Genomic DNA, 2,928 nt, shown 5'->3' with positions numbered 1-2,928 from the left:
TTGTAAGTTTACGTTTGTCAAATACCTATCATACGTGGTGATTAGCAATAACTCATAATTTTAAAACCACTGATGATAAGTATATCATGATAATAGATCGGTTACGGTCAGTCAGTAATTTCAATCATTTGAAATTCTTTTAAAAGAAAGAAACATAATGTTGATTTTTGATAATTATTGTTTCTCCAGCTCTACTGGTCTTATTTTATATTGTACGTTTCTTCTTATTGAAACTTCATTCTTCTGTGTGACATTTGCATAACACTTAAACCTTCAACTAATGCCTTTATCTCGACTGACTCATAAGCATCGTTGCTGCTGGCAACTAATCTTGGTTTGTGTTCTAATATTACTGAAACCCTCTCTGAATCACTTGCTAATTCTGCATTTAAGCGATAAACTGTGATAGTACATTTATAGAAATTACTTGTGAAAGTAATTATTTTGAACAAGATTAAGACTCTTGAAATAATTTTTTTGAGTAAGTAAGTAACATATTTTAAATGTAAATATTAAATTATTTTTTTTTATTTCTTTTTAAGATTTGAATTTGATTTTATTTTATATATAATTTTGTTTTTTTCTGTGTATAAATTAAGTAACAAATTTTGTTTTATCTAAAACTTAAAGCTACGCTTAATATGAGCAATAACAAAACAATTTGTATAAAATAAGTACATACAATTTTCCTCTAAGTACGAATTAATTAATCACAAATTACATATAATTAAAAAGTTTTTAATTTACCTACAAATAATATAATAATTAAATAATTTATTGTTTTAATAATCAAGCTTTTTTATATACTTTTGATTGGGCTAATTGATCAATATTAAATAATATACAACAGATATTTCAACTACAGTTTGTAGACACTTTCAAATGAGTACCCTAATATATATATTATCCTTCAGGTAAGTACCCTGATACATAGATATATATATATATAGTCGAAATTTCGGTTACAATAAAATATATTTTAAAAACTAATTTAATAATTGCGTTTTATTTAACACTGAACAGTTAGCCCCTTAAAAAAAATATAAATAAAAATTAAATTAAAATCTAAACTTAAAAATTATTGGCATAATGTATGTGTAGGCTGCTCTAGATAGCGTGCTCTATTGAACCCATAGATCTTTTGCGTTCATTAACCTCGAAACGCTGCATAATTTTCGCCACAATTGTTGAGGGTGGTATATCAGGATTGCCAGTCAAACCACGATAGCCGAGTACACTGTGATCTGCTAAATTACTTGCCAATTGAAGACGTTTAACAAAGGCGTCCGTATCAATGCCACGTACTTGTGAGGGCTTAAGAAAACGTTTTGGTATGCGTGAAAGTATATCTTCTGAACCGACTGGTCCAAAACCTAAATTTATAAGTATGGCTTCTGGATCTGGCTTACGTGCTTCCAACAAACTATCCACGCTGGAATAATGACTAGAATCTGAATGTATAGAATTATCACGCGGCAGAAATACAAAATTATGTCGCCTACTTATTGGACTCATATCGGCGCCAGTAGAATTCGAATCAAAGGAATCAGCATGTTTAAATTGATGTGATTTATTTGTAGGCGATGTAGGTGATGAAGGTGAATCTGTTGTTATTGTTGTACTTAAGCTATCGTCCTGTGATAAGTGACTTTTTTGATATGGCAACTGACGCTTTGTACGTTCATTTGTAGTGATATTCTTAGGTAATATTTGTGTAAGTGTACTTTCAAAATCTAAAACATTTTCACAAATTTCATTCACTTCATATTCATCATCTTCATATTCCTCTTCCGCCGCATATTCCATATCATCATCTAATTCTGCTGTTTTTTGTCGTTGCAATTGCCTTTTACGTTTCAATTGCAGTGTATTGGATATGGTCACAGCATCTATATTATCACTACTTCCGCTAATGGCTTGCTGGATTTGTTGTTGTTTTTGTAGTTTACGTGTGCGCCTTACGTTTTTCGTTTTACTCAACGTAATTGTGGATAGTTTGCTGTTGATGACGTTGTTGTTGTTGATGTTGTTGTCATCTTCACTTAACTCAAAGTGTGTGTAACTTTGTGAGCGCTCCATTGTTAGTGCTTATTCGCTATTGGCAAGGATTTGAGGTAGCTTCAGAGATTTGTTACAGTTTTAGCTTTGAGTTGTTTTTGTAAATTGTAACGAATATGAAGAAAAATGTTATAAAATTGTTGTTGCTTATTATATGTTATAAGTTTATTTTATTTTTACTTCGATTTTTACAGCATTTAAGTTAAGTACGTAATTAAAAATAAGCTTTGCGGTTTCGGTATGGTGCCTTCTGGTTATGGCTGCTCAGGTTTCATGTAGTGTTTTATAATTATTTTTAATTTTTTTTTAACTTGGCATTAGCTAATCTTCACTGGCTCGTGTCAAAAATAAAAAAACAATTGAGACAAATGTATGATTTATTTTTATTTAGTTCAGTTTTTTTTCCCTTTGAAAAATTAATATTTTTATAATTCTATTGCTGAAGTAATTAGCCAAAAACACTTGTGTTAATTGTTCAATAAATGAAATAATTTTTTGTTGTTTTTTTTTGTGTTTTTTTGTTAATATATTTTTTATTTGCTTATTATGTACTTTGTTTATATGCCGCTGTCAATGTATTTGTTTTTATTTAATTTAAAATGTGTTAATCGCGAAAGCTCCGGAATAATTCTTGAGTCTGAAACTCGTCTTTAGTCTTTAAATAATGAGAAATAAAATATCGAATTATTTCTGCTACGTTATTAACTATTTACGGTAGTTTTCATAAAATATTTCTGTTTTGCAGTTTTTGCACTTTTAAGTGTATTGGCATTGAATTGCTTTTATTGTAGCTTTAAGTTTTTTCCGTATTACACTTCAAAAAAACAAAAAACAAAAAACAAAAAAAAATCAATCAATTGTTTTGCTTTT

The 2,928-nt window shown here is 29.0% G+C and overlaps 1 protein-coding gene across 1 annotated transcript; it reads right to left on the bottom strand.

Moving 5' to 3' along the window:
* Nucleotides 1–1,008: 1,008 nt before the first annotated feature.
* Nucleotides 1,009–2,474, bottom strand: LOC119684163. The gene has a single exon (XM_038098131.1). It carries the CDS (start codon nt 2,077–2,079, stop codon nt 1,108–1,110), a length of 972 nt encoding a protein of 323 aa, XP_037954059.1. The 5' UTR covers nt 2,080–2,474; the 3' UTR covers nt 1,009–1,107.
* Nucleotides 2,475–2,928: the final 454 nt, after the last annotated feature.

Source organism: Teleopsis dalmanni, chromosome 2 (assembly GCF_002237135.1).
Source record: "Teleopsis dalmanni isolate 2A chromosome 2, ASM223713v2, whole genome shotgun sequence".
NCBI lineage: Eukaryota > Metazoa > Arthropoda > Insecta > Diptera > Diopsidae > Teleopsis > Teleopsis dalmanni.
The sequence above is the reverse complement of the archived record's forward strand: the minus strand, read 5'-3'. Positions and strand labels throughout refer to the sequence as shown.

Bases quoted from the DNA above. Each gene is read 5' to 3' on its own strand.
- LOC119684163 (XM_038098131.1), bottom strand. From the start codon at position 2,079: ATGGAGCGCTCACAAAGTTACACACACTTTGAGTTAAGTGAAGATGAC.